Below are 20,269 nucleotides of genomic sequence, written 5' to 3' on the forward strand. Positions count from 1 at the left end.
AGGATACAATGTTAAATTTCAATACATTTCAGCAGAAACAGAACATAAAGTGCCTATAAAGGGGTGTTGCAAGAAAACATTTGCGATCAATTGCAAATATTCTGTTGCAATTTTACAACTGATAGATCAACATTAGCTGTAGCAAATCAGATTAAACTTCTTGTTTTAAGGAGCAGATTAGCAATCAATCACTAATTTGCAATTAACTACAAGACATATGATTGATTTAGGGACCAAAAATTGACTTGCAATTGATTGCAAGTTTCTTGCAACACCCCATAAGACTCGCTCAAAAAGTTATACCAAAATGATGAAAAATAATCTTGGTTACAGCTGTTTCACAGTAAATCTATGTTTCAGAATGTCTGAATTTTTTTCCCCACAACTCTCAAGTGCAAAAAATGGGTTAGTTTGCTACACATGATCATTAAACTGAAATTTAAGAAGATCATTTTTGGTTACACAATTTTGTAAAACCATGCATTCTCTTTATAAGTTAAGACCAAACTTGCCTCATAATACAATTTATAAATCAGCTCAGTTATCGCCATTATCCATCTAATATCGTCCAAGCGGATCCTGATAAATAAAGGGCCCCCTTGGAATAAAAGGCTCCAAGGGGACAATGGCAATAAATAGATCAATTCAAATGTTTGAAGAGAACAAATTGTAATATTGTTCAACAATTATCAGGATATAACAGCTAGTGATTCTAAAATATTTAAATACACTGTATCGTGCAGCCTTACAATGAAGACGACAATTTCAAGGAGTGAGAAAAATAAAACTATTACACTGACGTGCAGTACAGGAATAAAAAGCAATATATCAATCAAAATTGTCAGTAAAAAATCTAAAAAACTTTGCATCTTCGACCACAAGGTAAACAAGATGGCTGCCATGTAACAAACATTAAACCGAATGCAATATATCAAATTCAGTGAAACAAGGGGACATAACACACACTGCCAGGTTCTTCTTTTCTGTCTTTCTACAATCTACTTTTGTAAATCAAATTTTAATATAAAAAAACAATCAAAATTTGATGGGCTTGTATCACCATAATTAGAACCTTGCAATACTTGAACATACATGTACAATGTATACGAATGACAAGATTTTCAATTAAAGTAGAGTACACTTGAGATAAAATGAGATTATAATTTTTAATGTACTACATGTATTAACCGTTGACTTTGGAAAATCCAGGTTTATCATACCACAATTTGCAAGACCACCTGAAAATTTGTGTATTGCACATATAAAATCGTAATAATACAGTAGTTTCGTTAAAAACTGGCATATACATGTATATAATTTGTTGGTGTTGATTCCTTTTTTTATTTGAATGGTTAAAGGGAAATTACTTTAAAGAAAATGTCCAATAGCTTGACTCATCTTTTTGTTTTCAAAAGTATTTTTACTTCAAAATTTGTTCTTTTGAAAAGGATTATTCTTTAAACTTATAACCCTTTACCATTTTAATCAAACACAGAAACAACAACAGGCAAGTTTTAATGAATATACAAAAATGTTCAGATGGTCTTAAAATTTTGCAAATAATGGTAGTTCCATATTGAGAGGTAGAGGTGTTGTGGCTCAGTAGATAAGTCTGCGGACTTTGAACCATAATGTCCGGGGTTCAAATCTTACCGCAACACTCGCATCCTATGGCAAGGCGTTTATCTACATTTACCATTCTCCACCCAGGTGTAGTAAATGGGTACCTGGTAGGAAAGAATTCCTTGAATGCTCGAGCGCCCTATTAGGGTAGCTGTGCTAAAGCCGGGGTAATAGTATGCAGCGCTTAGAAACATTTGTATTAGGCGCAATATAAATGTTGCATATCATTATTATTATTACTTAATCCACAAACAAAGCAAAGGTCGACTCTTCATCTAGATTGCAGAGTGCTGAACAGGAGGAGAGCTGGTAAGATGCCTGATCAAAAATAAGAACCATGTCTTTCCTGTAGGAAAAGCAGCTAACCATCCCCTCATATTCCATCATAGACAAAGTAATATAAAGGGAATGTAGGAATGCCTCTAACAAAAGACGTACATTGTCAGCTTCCCGCAAGGGACTTAGCGCGCATGTGCACAAAACGTACATTTTCGAGAAAACGTAAATTATGTTTTGACCTTATTTTAGTACTATTAGCAGCTGGTGTATTATTTTCTGTCCTAATTATCAAATTTTCTGACAAAGCAAGATTATTTCTTCATTGATATTTTGTGATTTTATTAAAAACACTCTAAAAGCTAATCTTAAAAAAAAAAAAAAATTATGCAATCCACTGATCAAGTTCCCAGAAAAAAATGCTAACGCAATCCAGATGCCAGAGAAAGGCCACTAGCGCAAATCAGTCTATGCGCGTAACCACGTTGAACAAAGAAAATGTTAAGTCACTTCTTGCGGGAAGCTGATGATATCATCTTTATATAGCAGAATTCCTGTTAAACGACGTGGCATAGTATTTTCTTCAGAGAATAAATGCGTGTCATTCAAAGCGCACTGGTTTACTGGCTCTCTGCCTTTTGTTTGAAATAAACATTCCATCAGTTAAATGGTTAATCCCAGAAATAATAAGTAGATGGAAATGATGAAGAGTTTGAAATGCTGTCTTTTAGCATTCCATACATATTGGTTTCCTGGCTTTCTGCATTATTTCCAAAACAAATATTTGGTCAGTCAAATGGTTAATCCAAGTTGGCAATTCCTGAAAAGCTTGATTGCCTTTGAGCATTCCATACACATTGGTTTCTTGGCTCTCTGCATTTTGTCCAAAATCAATCATTCCGTCAGTCTTACGGTTCATTTAAGAACTACTGTATACAAGTAATTGATGAAGAGCTTGAACTGTTGTCTTTGGGCATTCCATACATGTTTCCTGGATATCTGAAGCTTGTTCAAATCAAATATTCAGTCAGTCAAATGCTTAATCCAATAAATGTACAGATAACCGATGAAGAGCTTGAACTGTTGCCATTTTGAGACGTCTTTGGAGGATATCTTGTACCAAAAGCTATCATAAATTGTTCAAATAGTTTCTCTAAGGATTGGTGTCCATATAATGTTTCAGCTAACCCACTGCTGGAAACGTTGCTTTTCTTTACCCCCGGTGAGCTGTTTGAGAGCAGCTTTACCATAGCCACCCCGTCCACCATCGTAGTCTGTCCGGTACTCGTCCCTGACCTGGAAATAAAAATAGGAAATAATCATACAAGTAAAAAAAATAATAATAACATAGGCAGCAGAAGGGTTAAAATATGACGTGATAGGACGAGAAGAAGCCCGAAACCCCCATGATTTTTTTATTTGATGTCATAGTGTTGCATTTCCACTATTTTAAAACCTCATCCTATTAAAGATATTTCTGATCTACCCCTTTCTCATCTTTCAACAGACCAGTTCGTAGTTACCTTAAGCCCCTTTCACAACTGGTGGTGCGACTGCTTACAACCTTTGCGATTGTGTGCAACATATTTTGTGACCAAATGATCGCAAACGATCACACAAGCGATTGTGAAAGCCCCTTTATGGACAAGTTTGTTCAAACAACCTTTCCTTTTTTTCATTCGAACAGGCAAATTTCAAAGCAAGATATACCTGTGATTCACACTGTCCCTCGCTTACCGGGGATGGTCAATCTTTTTACTATGGAGCATCAAAATGTTCCCCCGATCTCCGGGGGACAAGACGTGGCTGACAGCAGTGCATGGTGAGGGAATTAATTGTAACTGCCTACATGATGAAAACAGATGCGCCCCATTGGAATGTCGCACTGAATGGGTACTGTTCAGTGGGATGTCGCCTATCCCTCCAAAAACAAGGGGGGAACAGAATTTTTCTCTCGGGTGTTCAGATTACGAGTTTTCCGAGGAACTCCCACTTATTGTATTGTATTGTATCTATTTTCCATTCATAAAAACATGCAAAATACAAACAAAATACATCAGATATAATTACAAAATAAAATATAAAATAAATACATATAAATGGCTGGATTGCACACTCAGAGTGGTAATTAATACCACCCTGTTCTGCCTCGGGGTCCAGAACGTAATAAAATAGATCAAACTGTATTATAAACATCATTAAGAGCAGAAAAGAACGACACTAAACAAAATATAAAGTATTGTAAACAGGAGATAGTCTGAACATGGTGATTATGCAAATATGCCTGACATAGCAGAATTCTGAAATTGCATAGACCAGCACTGACCGCAAAGAAAAGTTGTTAGCGGTAACAATGCGCTTACAGAGGCCCTGCTACAATTGGTAATGTGGCATCGATGCCTACATGAATTGTCACAACAATGCATTAATTACTTAAATACACAAGAAAATAAATGTTTTGACTTCACAATCCGAAAGATGTGACTTGTCTTACTGTTCTGTTAGGCTAACAGCGTTTCTGTGCGGCCGCTACTGGTGACTAGAATAGACATCAACAGCTGAATCGCCCTGAGCCCTCGTGTGATTTCCCCCCTAATGCATTGTTGCTAACCAGCGTGACCTTCAGATCATCATGCACAAAATGTAAGTACAATGTAGGTGCTAAATGGGTACCCGGTAGGATGCGAAAGATATTGTATGTTTGAATTTCCCAGCGCCCAGCGCCATAATGAGGCTGCAAGGAATGCTCCCCAGGGAGTCGAAATTGTGCACTTTTCTTGCGGGATTGAAATGAATCCAATGACCGGGGTCATAATATGCTGTAACGCGCTTTGAGCCATTCTGGGAAAAGCGCTGTATAAAAATTGGCTATTATTATTATTATTATTACAATGTATGACTGTCTTATTTCAATCTATTTGATTTCACCACCCAATACTCCTTTTTAGGATCACATTGTCCACTATAAGCCTCTTTCATATTGTTGTCATTCTTGCTGAAGGAAACTACGCCATGGCTGGGATTAGAACCCACCACCCTCTGGTCCTTGGATTTGTGTTAAAATTAAAGGGGAATCCAACCCAAATGAAAACATGTTTTTATAAGGAAAAGAAAAATCAGACAAGTTGATAGACCTGTGAGAGTTTGAACAATATTGGACAAACAACAAGAAAGTTATGAATTTTCAAAAGTTGTAAATATTGGTAATCACTATACCCATGGACACTTCAAATTGGCCGCATATGGGATGTCATAGTGATGTAAGGCAAGGACTACTCTTCCATGTACTCCAATACATATTATGGCTAAAATGTCATTTTTCCCAAAAGTTTTATTTCAAATTATAATTTTCTTTCATGAGGACTTAAAACAATATACTACCTGGATTATATTTAGATTACTGCCCCAGGGGAATGGGTACTTCGGAGAAAACCACAAATCCCTGATAATAAAATACATGGCCTATGGGAAAGTTGTCCTTGCCCCTTGTCATAATTTACTTACCCAGTTGCCAATTTAAAATCTACATAGTATTAGTGATCTCAATTTTAAAGCAGCTATAACTTTCTTATTGCTTGTCCGATTTCTTTCAAACTTTCACCATTCTGTTTAATTTATTTTTCTCCTTCCCAACACAACATTTTATGGCCAAGGCTGGATTCCCCTTTAAGATACATGTACCAATGTCAAGCAATTGGCTTGGTCTTTCCAACCATGTATTTTTCTAGCAATGAATATGTTGTAAGGCAGAGGACCTAAGTGCGAAAATTACAGTAAACTTTGAAGTCAATTTTCTCTTTAATAAATGGGTTTGCACAGTCGTACGAGTGATACGACGGTTCGGATGACCGCCGACGATATTATCTGTACCACCATGCAAACCTTCACTGATCATCAGGAATATTTCTGTTATTAAAGTACATGTATGTAGTCTACGGTTATTCTGATCTCACCTGTCCTCCGCTCTTCCCTCGACCGTACTGCCTCCCTTCTTGAAAGCCTACATCCCAATCTGTCCTGATAATCCTATCATCTAGACGTGTCCCGCTCACATATCGCATGCAGTTGGATGCATCTTCCCGAATGTAGTATCTGATTCAGCAGTCAAGATCAATTCTTCAAAATAATCTCATACACTCTAGTTTTACTGATGAAATAATAATAATTAATAATATAATAATATGCAACATTTTTTAACTGCTTTAGTTATATCTTAAATGCTGCATACTATCAAACTGGGCTACCCCTAAATCGGGTACTCAAGCATCTAAGGAATTCTTTCTTACTGGCTAGTGGCTACCCATTTACTACACCTGGGTAGAGAGAGGCACATGTTGATAAATGCCTTTGTCAAAGGACATAAGTGTGCTGCTTTGGGATTTGAGCCCTGGACCTTGTGGTTCAAAGTCCAGAAACTTATCCACTATACTAACCCACCGCATCTCCAAGAATTAATAGGCCTACTGAATTTCATCTGATAGGACATATTAAAATAAAGAGATCAAATTCAACCAATCAATCTTCTTGATTCAATATTTTCTTTGACCAGTTGTAAATTATGCAAATGTGGGTACAAATAAAGGAATAATCAATGTGTATGGTAGGGGGTCTTAACCCTAAAATGGCCGGGGGGGGTTGAATCAACCCCCCCCTCTACATTTTCTGCGATCATTTCGCCGCGCGAATTTTTTTGACCGCGCCACTCGCAGAGTTTATACTTTTAAGTCTCGCGCATCTTTTGAGACAAAATTTACGACGCCCGGGTACGCAGTTCCGAAATTACGCAACATTTTGTAAGTGCATGTCAGACCAAAAATTGTTCCAAAACGTGATTTTGTGTACAAAGTCAATGCAAATTGAGTTTTCTCATCTTATTCATAAAGATATGATTATTTTTACTTTAAAAAGCTGAAAGCAATTGATTTTAGCATAATTATGCTTCAAAAAGGTTGTGCAATAAATCTGGTGAAAAAAACAAAGAAAAACAAAAGGTTGAAAAACAAGGAAATACATAAGAAATTCATAAAACAATAAAATACATAAGAAATTGATTTCCAAACCGAAGTTTTTTTCAATTGCCATTGTTAAGAATGCTACAAAGAATATTTTTACCAAAAATTAGCATTCTAGGAGCTCTATTTAGTGAATTAGAGCAAAAAGTATGATTTATGCATTAATTAGCATAATTAATTCATATAAAATAAAATCTCATTATTTTGGAAAATTTTACCATACAGCCTTGTAGATTACATCGCACACTACCAGCGTGCAAATTTTTGCGGCGATCGCGCGATTGACGGCCGAGATCTCGGGGGGGGGGTTGAATCAACCCCCCCCCGGCCACAGAACAGCCAAAAAAGCCCGGCCTAGTTAGGGTTAAAGCTACGCACAACTCCATTGCACCTGCAATTCCAATGGCAAAATAAATGCGCACTCTAGCTCTGTGTGTGAAGCTGTGACTGCAGAGTGACGAACGATCCGTATTCAATTTTTCTACAGAGGCTGCAATAAATCCTTGAATGCAGAGAAAATTAGCAAATGATTGGAATTTTGGAGTTATATTCACTTTAGCTTCATGTTTTCCTATAATAATACAGACATATTTTAGAAATTGAGGCACAGGATATACTATTTCTTTGCATGATAAATCAAGTGCATAGCTTTAGGACCCCTTTTACATCGGGCGGCGAAATCAATAGGTGTTTGGAAAACACGGCGGGATTTTTGTACTATTAGTGAGTTTTTGATTATTTTTTTCTTGGTTAAGGATATTTAGAATATCTATTACAAATTAGTGAAAGATAATTTGTTCAAATATTAAAATTGGCATAGTTTGTATCATTTGAAAACAAAGTGCGTAGCTTTAGGTACCCCCATCATATATTCAGATTTGAAAGTTGGTATTGATACAAGGGGGGAAACAGTGGTGGTGAGAGGGGAGAGGATGGGGCTCAGTGACTGTTTGTTGCCAGTGAAATTAACATAAAAGTTCCTAATACCTTCAAACTAAATCAGCAAATATATCAAGGAATATAATATAAGGTACTAGAATAATGTGTGCAAAAATAGTAATGCCACAACATGAAATATATGATTTGTTATTTTGTCTACAAGAATTTATCAAATTGAAAATGTTCTCTTGACTCATTTTAAATTCATATATACCAAACATAAAATTTGACTGTCTAACATCACCATTACATAGATTTGTGTAAAGGATACTCTATGAAGCAAAAACCGCAAGGCGTTCTCTTGACCTTGTCGAGCCCCATAACAACACGCTTGATATCACCGCACTTCGAGAAGACCTCATAGATTTGTTCCTCCGTGGTGTAGAAGGACAGGTTACCTACATACAAAGTGCATGAGTCTTTCAGCTTCCTTTCTTGCTGGTCCATAGAGCCCTGCAATGAATTCATATAAATAATAATTACCAATTAAATGCCTTGCTCTCTGTTGCTCTTTCTTTAAATCATCTAATTTTCCATCCTGCACAGATCGGGCCATTTGTCTGAAGAATTAAAGTCATCATGGGACTGGTAAACACTTTACTAACATGAATATCAGTATGTGGGACTAGAGTGAAATTTCAGATCAGATAATTGCTATCTTTGGAAGAGTTTTAAAATGTGAAGAAATAAAATATCATCATTGGATTTAATATATTTTGTCACTATCATACTAATAATTAACATACACGAAAATCAAGTAAAAAAATTATTTGTCCGGGGGTCAAACTCAAGGTCAAAGTAAAGGTCAAGACCTTATAAATCGCTCCAATTCATTATTTGATGCATGTTTTGGATTCCTCTCTGAATTTCCTTTTGAATGGTACCAGTTTTGTGAAAATTGGTCAACACGTTACGACGCAATGGCCATTGAAAGTTGAAGGTCACGCCCATTTTTGTCAAAACAAGGAGAAAAGGGCGGGCCGTAGCACGAGAACCGACGGACCGATTGGACTATTTTTTTTGTTTTGTGCGTGGGCCATGGTGAATTTTATGTGTACCAAATTACAACGAATTCTGAGAGGGTCGGGTGCAAAATTGCACATTCATTGGGTGAATTGGCATGGAATGACCCTTCTGCCTTCCTTCATTTCTTTCTGTCTTTCACTCTATCTTTCTTTTCTTTCTTTCTTCTTTCCTTTCTCTCGTTTTCTCTTCCTTCCATCCATCCTTTACCTTTTCTTTTTCTCTCCTTTTACCTGAATTTTCTTTCTTTATTCGTTCCTTTCTTTCCTTCTTTCCTTTCTTTCTCTTCCCCTCAGTTTTTTTTCTTTCCTTCCTTCTTACCCTTCTTTCTTTCTTTCTTTCCATCTTTCTCTTCCCCGCAGCCATTCTCTCTCTCTCTCTCTTTCTTTCTTTATTTTATTTTTTTTACTTTCTTCCTTCCTTTATTTCTTCCTCCTTTCTGTCTTTCTTCTTATTTTTTTTCTTTCATTCTCTCCCCCTCTCTTAATTTCTTTTTTTTTCTCTGGTTATTTTCAGTGATTTCCCCTTTTTTATTGTGTGTCCTAGTCCCCTCCAAAATATATGGAAAATATATGAGATTAGGAAATAAATTAAAGAGCATATTGACCATACATTTTGTCATGATGTACAAGATAAAAATCATTAAAAAAAAGAAATACAGCTACAAGGTACATCAGTAGTCATGTTGAAAAATATATTAATAAAGCCGTCAATGGTATGGTATGTAAAACCGTACGCCTATAACTTGTTTTGAAGCAATAAAACTTTGTTTTGAAGGATTTTTTCGGGCAAGTGAAATCTATATTCAGGCAAGTATTTTCCAAATTTGAAAATTTACTTGCCCGACTGGGCAAGAGCTTCAAAAAAGTTATGTAGCACCCTGTTTAAGCCTGAAGAATATTTTTGAAAAGTCCGCGAAGTTTGGACACCCTATCATACAAATAATCTGAGCTTTATATATTTTGATGAAGAATAATGGACGCTAATGCAGTTTCGCACCGGCCGATTACCAGCATACCTCATCACCAATACTTGTTCCCAAATGTCATGACAAGTCTCTCAGTCACATTTCGAGGTCAATATACCCACCTCTTTTCCAAATATCGCGATCGGGAACGGCTGTATTTCAGCTTTGATCTCGATGTCGTTGTTCGAATCCTCAGACATCACTTCGCGGATCGCTTGGATTCGCCGTGTGCCGTAATGTTGATATGGACTGAAGTTAGCAACCAAATCATGCTCACATGTGGCGAACAAACTGCCAGCATGCTGCAGGCGAATCTTTTGGTCGCATGACTTCAGTCCATATCAACATTACGGCGCACTGCGAATCCAAGCGATCCGCGAAGTGTTGTCTGAGGATTTGAACAACGACATCAAAGCTGAAATACAGCCGTTCCCGATTGCGATATTTGGAAGAGGTGGGTATATTGACCTCGAAATGTGACTGAGTGAGAGTGAGAGATTTGTCATGACATTTGGGAACAAGTATTGCCTTGGTGATGAGGTATGCTGGTAATCGGCCGGTGCGAAACTGCATTAGCGCCGAATAATTAATGTTCACTCTTTTGAATTCTGGAATTAATTAAAGCATCAATTGGTATTTTGTGTGATGAGAATTTCATGAATTTCTCTCCGATTTCATTTTCGTCGTCGAGACTTCTCGCGTGAAGTTGAGATGATTTAGCAGCGCAGCATAGAGGCGTGACATCATGTACTATCGATAACGCAATCGGTATCATTCCTCTGAACCCAGCTCGGTGTTGGAGCTCGGTTCAGCGGCCTTTTTACGCTCTCAACACCAACACCGAACTTGAAATCACCCAATGCCATGCCAGATGCCGAATGAAGCAACGTAAAAGTGAATGCGTGGGGTTGTGTAGGCCATAGGCCTAAACGAAAAAAAAAACGAAACAAGGGGTCAGTTTACAGGGTGTTATCAACTAAATTCAAACAATTTGACAGTTTAAAGAAATCATGAAAAATCATACCCTAAAATGCTGGTCTCTATAGGCACTAAGCTCAGTCATACGGTCTGATTTTAAAGCCATTTTCGGTACTTTTCTGCCAGTCCCAGAGAGCGAAAAGTTCCAAGCGAAACGCCAACAATTAGTTTTTAATGAAAACGCCCTCTACGCTATAAACGCTATAGCGATCACCTTCTTTATTTTGTATAGTGAGGGAAAAGCAAACAACAGATGCTGTAAATTTATGCTTCAATATTTAAAACCTAATCTCTCAAACCCATACAGCCATAAAGTTTACCTTACAGAACAGATTTGAAATAATTGGAAACCAATGATCATAACCTAGGGGCCAGACCGGGGGGGGGGGGGGTGGCGTACGTCGGCGTCCAATCCATGCAGTTTCTAATTGTATTGACCTGCCAAAATCTTTCTTTAAAAGATTAAAGTGGAAGTTCACCCTGACGATAATTTGGTTTTAAAACAGGAGAACAATATATATATATATATATATGACGATGTGCATAAAACTGTTTTCACAAAATATTGATAAACTTTAAAATTCAATAACTTCGTTATTTGTTATCTGATTTTGATGGAATTTTCAGCATTTTGCTTTGTGAATTTTACTCTATTTATTCAGATATAAATATTTTCAGCCCGGACCATCCCTTTAAGTTTTTAAAGAATACATTTCTATCCAGTAGACCCATTTACCTCACCTGGGAAGTGAGCTCAGCAAAACGTGGATCAACTTCTTGCAAAAAAACCCCACACCATGGCTGGGATTCGAACCCATGACCCTCGTTCAGGGGACTAATCCACTGGGCCAGTGGCGTACCGTGGGTCACGGCATTGGGGGGGGGGGCATAAGCAAAAATTTTGAGTCACTGTTGCCAGGTATACTGACCTAATAGAAACATTTTAAGGACAGTGCCATTAAACGAATATGTATCTCATTGATGAAATATTGCGAGCAGGAAGCGCGAGCTGAAAATTTTTGATGTTCAGACCTAAATTGGGACATTATAAGCAATTTTTTGTAATCATGATACGTACCCGTCTCGCTAAACAAACAACGCGAGCGCGAAGCGCGAGCTGAAATTTTTTATATATTGACCCCAAACAGGGACATTTAAAGGACTATACTTTAGGAATCCACGAAGAGTATACATATCTCACCATAGTCATCTAATGCGAGTGCCAAGCGCTTGCTGATTTTGTTAGAATTACATCTAAACACATGAAACACTTTTTGTAGTCATTATAATCATGATTATCATACACCTCTCACTAATCAAATATTGCGAAGCGCGAGCTGAAAATTTAGGAAATTCAGACGTGAAGAGGGCATTCTAAGGCTTGTTTGTTGGAATGCACTAAGACCATACGTATTTCACTAACCAAATGATTGGAGCGCGAAGCGCGAGCTGAAATTTTTTATATTCAGATCAGAAAAAGTGACACTTTAAGGACTGATTTTAGGAATTCATGAAGATCAGACATATTTCACCAATCCTCTAATGCGAACGTAAGCACGCACAGGAAATGTTTTATATTAAGACCTTAAAATGGGGCAATCACTTTAAGAAGTCATGAAAAAGAAGCATGTTACTACATGAAACAAAAATAACTCGAAGTATATTTGGTGTATATTGACTTGAAAACGGGAGGCTTTAGTACAACAGGATTATAAATCTCGTTAAAAAGACAATGCGAGCACCAGGAACAATAAAGACTTAGGCCCTGAGCAAATTATGTTTCATAAAGTTATGAAAAAATATGTCATATGTAATATAACATAACATGATTATAATATAATATATGAGTTCTTATTCAAAGGAATTTCATAGTGCGAGAGGTTTGCATTTGGTGAAAAGATTCTGCAAAATAGTGTGCAGTGACTTTCTAGAAACTTTAAATCATGTGTAATATGGAGAGGTGGGGGAATAGGACTGAGCACCGATGGCGCTCCAACCCTATAATTTGTTTGAAATATACTAGTAAGAGGAAAAACACGCTTCTTGTCATTTTTTGTCTTTTTAAATATATTTATTCCTATACAATTCAAGAAAAGGAACACGTTCTTAAGCATCTGTAATGATGGTAAAGTTTGAATTTCAAAAAAAAAATAAAAAAATCCCCCCCCCCCAAAAAAAAAATCGATTAGACATTGTCCACAGCTTCGACTTTCTTATACATTTTGTATGTTAATATGGTTAAAATAATAGTTCAATGCAACAAAAATACCGTTTCTGCTTCAATTTAATATGGATTTACCAATTACTTGTGTTACTTTGACTGGACTATAAGGGATAATTATGTGTCTAGTATTTATCTGGTGTAACTGCGGAAAATCGTACTTTAATATTTCCCTCAAATTCGGGGAAAATGTGTGTTAGTGTGTGTAAGGGTGTGTTTGTGGGTGGATGGGTGTGCATGTGTGGTTATTTTGACATTTCTCTCGAAATCATCGCTCACTGCCATTATCAGCCTCGTTCAGACATGGAATTCTTCTATTACGCATGGATTAAAATTCAAAATATATTTCTCCAGTCTTGTCAAGACCAAGACAAAGGCTGTTTTGGTCGGAGGAAGCCCAGCCGGTGGAAAAGTAGGAGTAGTGCCCGTCTGGACAGAGTTACCCCGACCTTACTCCGACCAAGATACTAATACTGGTTTGCCTTTTATCTACACTGTTAAAAAAACCTGATTTTACAGAAAAAAAGAAGATTTTGCAGAAAGCAATAACAGAATCATTCTGTAAATTCATAAAACAGGAATTTTTCTGCAATTTAACAGTGAGAACAAGTCTGTTTAAAAAGGGGGAAAGGGTGTTTTATTTAAGGAAATTTGTAAGGTTCCATACACCAAATACCAATTTTCTGTAAGATTACGCAATCTGGTAAGATTACAGGTGTTCTCGAGACCGTGCTGCAGGAACTTCTTTTATTTTAAGGTTAACTTTTCTAACAGTGCATGTACACTCTTAAAATGTTGGGCAACATATACTCTCCACACAACAATAAAAAAAATTGTTTAAAAAATTTATCCAACTCTGGGTAGCTTTCAACCAATACTGAGTAGTTTTCACGCACCCAAAGCACACATGATTGGTTTAAAAATACCCAGAATTTTATAAAGTTTTCACCAATTGTTGTGTGGACAGTATGTTGCCCAACGATTTTTGGAATGCAACCTGACCTTCCTGGCACGATTCCTTTGTGTACGATTATTTTTTTCATCTAAGGATTGAGAATTCCAGACGTTTTTAATTGTGTTTACCTGCCGTCCGAATGATCTTATGTTAGATTTCTTTCTGCCTAATAAACTTTCAGAAGTGAAAATTGTGATCTGCGTGTTGGTTCAGATAGAGCATGATAAAAAGTAGATCTTGTAATGCATTTTAGTTCCAACGAAGATATTTATTTTTAGAACTATAGCAAAGTTTTGACGCAAACACAATTTGATTTATGTTAGTGAAACCTTGAAGAAGACGTGCCCACGTCAAAACTTTGGTATTTATAAGAATGACAATCTTCATTGGAAATGCATTAAAATTCCTTTCCTTTTGTAACATGAATTGATCAATTCAAGATATATGTCATTTAAGGATGTTATCAAATAGCAGTATGTGATCTAAAGTGTGTTTTTTAAAATCGTTCTTTTTCTGCAGCAGTAATATCCTATACAAAATTGTTAGTGTTGCATTATATTTCCATGCAATTATTATTCCATTATTATATATGGTAAATTAAGGGTGAAATATAGTGTAAACAATGTGCGAGAATGGAGAAAATGTTTGAGCTTATAAATGATTCAAATGTTTCTAGTAATTGTTATACTTATATCATCGATGTGAGACTTCCCGAATAATTTCGTATCAATATGAACACCCCACAATCCTGTAATAGAAACAATTTCAAGGAAAAAACATATATGGGAAAAGGAAATATTGACTATAAGTAATAAAAAGAGGCGGACCATCACTATGAAAAAAAAATTAGTCAATCATGACTAGTTAATAGGGTCAGCTGGGTGCAACTGTTATTCTGGTCATATTTGACTATTTTCTAATCGTATTTTACTAGAACAGAGTTATTTCTGACTAGAATATAAAATTATGTCAGAAATGTGACTATCAGTTGCACCCAGATGACTACTGGCCTAGTCAATTTGACTGATTTGTTTTAAGAGTGAAGGTCGCTACTACATGGGACGCCACAAATAATAATTGGACGAGGAGACAAATTGCAATTATTTACTGATACAAATTGCGTCCAATCAGTGAGGTCATCAACCACTCCCAAGGCCTTCCCTCTAACTCCACAATGACAAGGCTTGCGTATAGAGAATTTCATGATTTATTGTGACAAAGGCCTTAGAGAACTCAAGGATGATACTGACAGTTCACCAATATCGTATAAGTGGTGAATTAACTTAGAGAAATTGCATGGAAATTACTATGGTTTTCACGGAATCCAAACTGGAAGTTTGAAAAAAAAAGCGTTGTTATTTGAAAAATTCATTTGTTTCTAGAATTTTGGATAGTAAAAAAAAGATTAGGACGGATGTTGGACGGCTATTGGAAACGAGTTGGTTATCACCTTTTTAACGATAGTTTGACTTTAGAAAGTGTCATTTTATCGCCGGGAACCTGTCAAGTGCTTAGAAAGATATTGAAAATGTGTACCAATGGATCAACGATGGCTGTGACAATCTACATATAAACTTAGGCATACCTTCAGATTGCTAAGAATGTTTATAATTTCCATCTAATTAGTAGGATTAAATTAAAAGAAAACCCCATGGAATTGGGGTTGACAAGAAATCATATAGGATTTATTATCTCGAGGCACTTTCTTAGCCAAGTTGTTGCCAACTTGTGAAAAAAAATATGGATTGAGCTTGTGATTAGATTAGTGTCGTCTGTGATAGCATTGAGTTTTTTGCTTGTGTGCGTGTGTGTGAATGTAGAACTCCTTTTTTTCTTTTTGTTCAATACACTATTATTATTCTTTCAAGTGACACAATTTTAAAAATATATTTTTTCAAATGATCTTCAAATCATTTTTGTAGATTTTATGTTGAGAACCGTATTCCTATTTTGTAATGCGGTGTTAAGAGTATTCTTTTTGTAGCAAGTTACCTAGAACGGCAGTAATTACCTGGTTTAGAGATGTATTCATATTATTAGTATAGGTTATTTATCGGTTAATAGATCCCAAAAGATATTTTGTAATCAAAGGATGTGTAGGAATCATTTTTATAAGTTGATATCGACCGGTGACGTCAATTTAGTGATAAAAGTGTCAGTATGCTTCATAACCACAAAGTCAATAAATACGCTTCTCTTCGTGTATTCTGTAGAATTCATTATGTAAATGGGATAATATATATATATATATATATATATATATATATATATATATATATATATATATATATGTATGTATTTATATATGTATATATATATATATTCGAGATCAAGTGTATGGAGAGGGCCGTAGCAAGGTCAATACCCGTCTTCATCAAGCTTTCGGGCACATGCCCTTCATCAGGATCTAAACCAATAAAATACAAAATATAGGCCTACTAATAACAATGGTAAATACAATACAATGCAATACATAACGGAGATAAGTAATTGTAGTCCATAAATAATAGTATGTGATAATATTCAGTTCAGTTCAGTTCATTTTATTTGTCTTCCAACTTTGAGTTTGAATACATGACAAAACATATAAGTGTGTATAAAACAATGAGCAGAGTACATGATAAAACATATAAGTGTGTATAAAACAATGAGCAGAGTACATGATAAAACATACAGGTATATATAAAACAGAGTATGCAAAAAACATTGTTTTTAAATTTATTATACAGCTTAAGACAGAAAAGAAATAATTTTAAAGGAAGACGAGGAGACCTAAGTGAAGCAATGCTTGTAAATTAAGGTTCCTCATTATGAATTCAAAGAACATTGGATAAACAACAAAGAAATGGCAATATAATATAATATGATAACTAAAGAGAGAGGAGGGGAGAGAAGAGGGACACATTTATGTACAAAAGGGACAAAAGAGGGGACATGAGGACAGAGACCAGCCAGGCCCGGGAAAGGGGGGGGGGGATGTTAAGTATTGATAATTTAGCATTAACTGATAAATAACACACGAAAAATAGGCTTTACGAATCACTTCCATAGTTACTCAGTAAATAAGATTTCAATTTTCGTTTAAACACTGTAGAACTGACAGCATGTGTAATGTCAGGGTCAAGTGCATTCCAAAACCTGGGTCCAGTGCAAACTAGAGTGCCCAAAGTGAACTTTGTTCTTGCACGAGATATATGGAGAGTGGAAGATTGTCTAGTATTGTAATTGTGTACTTGACTATATTTCTTAAATATCAGTGCCAGGGCTGAAGGGAGACTTCCTGAATCAAAATCATGCATAAGAGATCCTAGCTGCATAAAGTAAATATCTTCCACTTTCAATAGGTGATTGTCATGAAATAAAACATTTGTATGGGCACGATAACTGACATTACATATACTTCTAATAGCTCTCTTCTGAACAATGAATAATTTTTGCAATTGCGTTTTAAGTGAGTTGCCCCAGGCAAGCACACCGTAGTTTAAGTAAGGAACAATTAATGAGGAATATAATTTATAATTAATAAAATTTCTTTAGGGAAAACTGATCTCAACTTGTATATAACACCGGTATTTTTTTACAACAGTTTGCAGAGATGATTTACATAAAGTTTCCAGTACAATTTCTCATCAATAAATAACCCAAGAAATTTAGTTGAGGTTACTCTTTCAAGACAGACATTATTAAACATTACATTGCCAGGCAGCATTTTTAAGGAATTGCTAAAAAGCATATAATTTGTCTTTTGAAAATTAAGTGATAATTTATTGGCTTGAACCCACAAGATAACATTCTTCAATTCACAATTCACTGTTTCTATCAGGGTTAGAGGATTCCTATGTGAAAAAATAAACTAGAATCATCAGCAAAGAAAATAAAGGATAATTTGTTTGATGAATTTTGAAAATAATTTATATACAGTATGAATAAGAGAGGTCCTAGAAGAGACCCCTGAGGTACACCACATGTAACAGTTTGCAAGCTGGAATTAATTCTATCCAAAGATACAAATTGTCTCCTGTCAGTGATATAACTCCTAAACCACTCAAGGGCAACACCTCTCACTCCATAATGGGATAACTTATGTAGCAAAATTTTATGATCAACTGTATCGAAAGCCTTGGAAAAATCCAAGAATATACCAATTGTGCTCAAGTAATTATCCAAGGCAGTGGCAACCTTATCAACAAAGTGCAAAATGGCATGTGTAGTTGTATGCTTCTCGCGAAACCCAAATTGAAAATTCGAAAAGATATTTGACTTTTTAAAGAATTGTATGACCCTTGCATATATGAGTTTTTCAAGGATTTTTGAAAAAGATGTCAACAAAGAAATTGGACGATAATTGGTCAACAATTCAGGGTTGCCTTTCTTAAAAATTGGCACAACTTTTGCAATTTTCATGCTTCGAGGCACAATGCCATTTGACATTGAAAGATTAAAGATGTGAGTAAGAGGTGTCAAGATTCCTACAATAACATGTTTAATAAGTTCATTTTTAATATTATCACAGCCTGGGCTCTTTTTACTTTTGAGAGATCTAACCACATCAGTCAACTCTTCCTCACTTGTAGGCAAAAAAAATAGACTTTCCAGAGTAGGCTCAGAAAAGAAGTCAGCACAGGTTTTTTGACAGGGTGGAATAGCCGCCTGTAAATTTGGACCAATATTACAAAAATAATTGTTGAACTCTTCTACAATAACACTGTTATCATCCACAACTTGATCATTTATGATTACCTGTTTTATCTTTGAAACCTTAAGTGGCGCTTTAAAAACATTTCTGATCACTTTCCAGGTATCCTTAATATTATTAAAAGTCGCTTGGAATTGAGCACAGTAATATTGCTTTTTTGCATTACGCAATGTAGCAGTTAAAGTATTTCTATATGCTGAATATTTCCTATACAAAAATGCTGACTTTGTTTTTTTTATATTGGTAATACATCTTATTTTTCTTATTAATTGAGTTTAACAAAGATTTGGTAATCCACGGCATACGTGGAACTCTAAATCGACTCTTATTTGTACAATTAATCACAGGTACGTTCTCGTCATATAGAACCATTAATTTTTTCATGAAATTATCAAAGGCACTCTCAACACTTTGGTCTGAGAGTATGTCACTCCAATCAGCCGAAGTTAACGCTTCTCTGAGCCGAGCAATATTTTCAGAATTGCTTTGGCGAGTATGGGTGTTTTGTAAATATTTGGATCCTTATATTGTCCTAAAGCTAGTTAAGTAAAAACAGGAAAGTGGTCAGATAAGTCAGAAATTACTATTCCAGAAGACGGAGCTGGTTGCGAATTACTAAAAATATTATCAATAAGTGTGGAAGATGTATCAGTCACTCTGGTAGGCTTTGTGATTAAGGGTAACAATGAAAAAGACATTAACAGATTCAAGAAGTCATCAACGTGAACATTATCATTGCAGTGTAATAGATCTATGTTAAAATCCCCCATCAAAAATAATGATTTATGAGAAAGCAAAGCTTTTTCCAATATATTTTGCATGTCATCTATAAAACTTGTGAAATTACCATGGGGAGGTCTGTAGATTTCTCCAAGAACAACATTTCTCTTACCAGGAAGCAAAATTTCTATAAATACAGCTTCCAAATGATCGGTCATTAAATTAAGATCATGACAAACCTGATAATCTAACTGAGAAGGGACATATATTGCAACACCACCACCTCTTTTATTTTTCCTATTATTACAAATTATATCATAACCTGGAATAGAAAAGAGATTCATATCATTTTCACTAGAAAACCAAGTCTCAGAGACGCCAATAGGGACAAGCCCTGGGTTGATATTACTACTGAATGCTAATACATTATCAAAGTTCTTACACAAGCTGCGAATATTCATATGAAGGAGAGTTAGGTCAGTGCTCATTCTGGTATTACAAACTAATTCAAAAAACTGTTTTTCTGTGCAATAATTACAATTAGGGACAGCATTATGCATGTTACCATTTATACTACAGTGAGGTGTCTTCGTCGTTAATTCCATTGTATATATAAATATATATATATATTATATATATATATATATATTATATATATATATATATATATATATATATTATATATATTATATATATATATATATATTATATATATATATACATATAATATTTTGTGAAAGAAATGGATGAAGAGAACAATGGTAGGCGTGTATAATTTCATGTATAATTTCACACATTTATATACATATAATATATATATATATTATATATATATACATATACATATTCGTCTGTATTA

The 20,269-nt window shown here is 35.3% G+C and overlaps 1 protein-coding gene across 2 annotated transcripts in view; it reads right to left on the reverse strand.

Moving 5' to 3' along the window:
* LOC129279316 (nuclear cap-binding protein subunit 2-like) overlaps window positions 1-11,014 on the reverse strand; it is a 12,751-nt gene extending 1,737 nt beyond the window's left edge. Inside the window, exons 1-4 of one of the 2 annotated variants that reach the window (XR_010296020.1) lie at window positions 10,865-10,998; window positions 8,122-8,303; window positions 5,853-5,991; window positions 1-3,195 (exon numbers count right to left, since the gene is read on the reverse strand). The exon at window positions 1-3,195 is cut by the window's left edge and continues 736 nt beyond it. Coding sequence is in view for 1 of the 2 variants with exons in the window: in XM_054915404.2 (XP_054771379.2) it covers window positions 3,079-3,195; window positions 5,853-5,991; window positions 8,122-8,303; window positions 10,865-10,924 (498 nt within the window). In the remaining variant the exon portion in view is untranslated. Of the gene's footprint in view, window positions 3,196-5,852; window positions 5,992-8,121; window positions 8,304-10,864 lie in introns of both variants that reach the window. The other variant, XM_054915404.2, reaches the window with a different exon arrangement.
* Window positions 11,015-20,269: the final 9,255 nt, after the last annotated feature.

The sequence above is a fragment of the Lytechinus pictus genome, chromosome 16, assembly GCF_037042905.1.
Source record: "Lytechinus pictus isolate F3 Inbred chromosome 16, Lp3.0, whole genome shotgun sequence".
Taxonomy (NCBI): Eukaryota; Metazoa; Echinodermata; class Echinoidea; order Temnopleuroida; family Toxopneustidae; genus Lytechinus; species Lytechinus pictus.